The sequence below is a fragment of the Trypanosoma grayi genome (assembly GCF_000691245.1).
Source record: "Trypanosoma grayi strain ANR4 Tgr_31_V1, whole genome shotgun sequence".
Taxonomy (NCBI): Eukaryota; Euglenozoa; class Kinetoplastea; order Trypanosomatida; family Trypanosomatidae; genus Trypanosoma; species Trypanosoma grayi.
The window spans coordinates 48823-49718 of NW_008825650.1; the positions used below are offsets into that span (position 1 = coordinate 48823).

At 62.6% G+C, this 896-nt stretch overlaps 1 protein-coding gene across 1 annotated transcript; it reads left to right on the forward strand.

Moving 5' to 3' along the window:
• Positions 1-197: 197 nt before the first annotated feature.
• DQ04_00311250 (hypothetical protein) lies at positions 198-896 on the forward strand (the record flags this gene model as incomplete). Its single annotated transcript, XM_009308730.1, has 1 exon — positions 198-896. A coding segment is annotated over one exon (699 nt), but the record flags the coding sequence as incomplete, so codon positions are not given.

Genomic DNA, 896 nt, shown 5'->3' on the forward strand with positions numbered 1-896 from the left:
TTTTTTTTTTTGTCGGAGGGGGGGAGGAGGGGGGCTGTGGTGTGCCACGTCGATATTGGCCCTGTTTTTGTTCTGCGTGTCCGTCCGCTGGTGTGCTTCTGTCTGTGTGTGTGGGGGGTTGCTTGTTTATCACTTTGCTCTGCTCTTGCCTTGCGTCTTCGTTCTTCACACCGGAGATAATATATACTTGGGCAAAAATGCGGCGATGGGGAGTTGCCGCTCTTTGTGTGCTTCTCAGCGCAGCTGTGGCAGTGCCGTGGCTGCAGGTAGACGAGGAGGACCCGCACTACGCGGAAACGGATGAGGTGCGCCACATTTTCTTCTCGTCCTCGCTGCAGCAGGCGACCTCCTCCTACGACGCGGCGGCGGGTCGGTATGTGTGGGGTCGCACCCTGAAGCCCTCCTACTCGCTGCAGCTCCACCCGCTCAACGCGGTGCAGCGGTACACGCAGATGAAGGAGTTCGTCTGGATCGGCCTCACGGCGGGCCCGTGGCAAATTGGGTTCGCCATTCTGCAGTTCAACTACCTATCCGCCCTCAGCGTGCAGTTCTACAACGCGGAGTCCAGCGAGAGCTGGAAGTCCAGCACATTCGTGCCACTGTTGGCGCCATGGTTCGGCGCTCGGTGGCTGCCCAACTCCAGCGGTGCCTTCGGCCCCGCAGCTGCTGGCCACCGCGTGGAGTTCGCCGTACCGTTTTCGCGCCATCGCGCTGCCGTCGACTTCACCGGTGACAGCATTCAGGTGGAGCTCGCGGGCGCCGTCTTGCCGCGGCGGGCGAACAGCACGGACACGACGATGACGCCGCAGTCGCCGCTGGCTTTCGAGGTGCGCGGCGTGGCCACCCTCCCCCGCGAGTATCTCGGTGTCGTTTTTCCACTCGGGCCGAGACGCGCG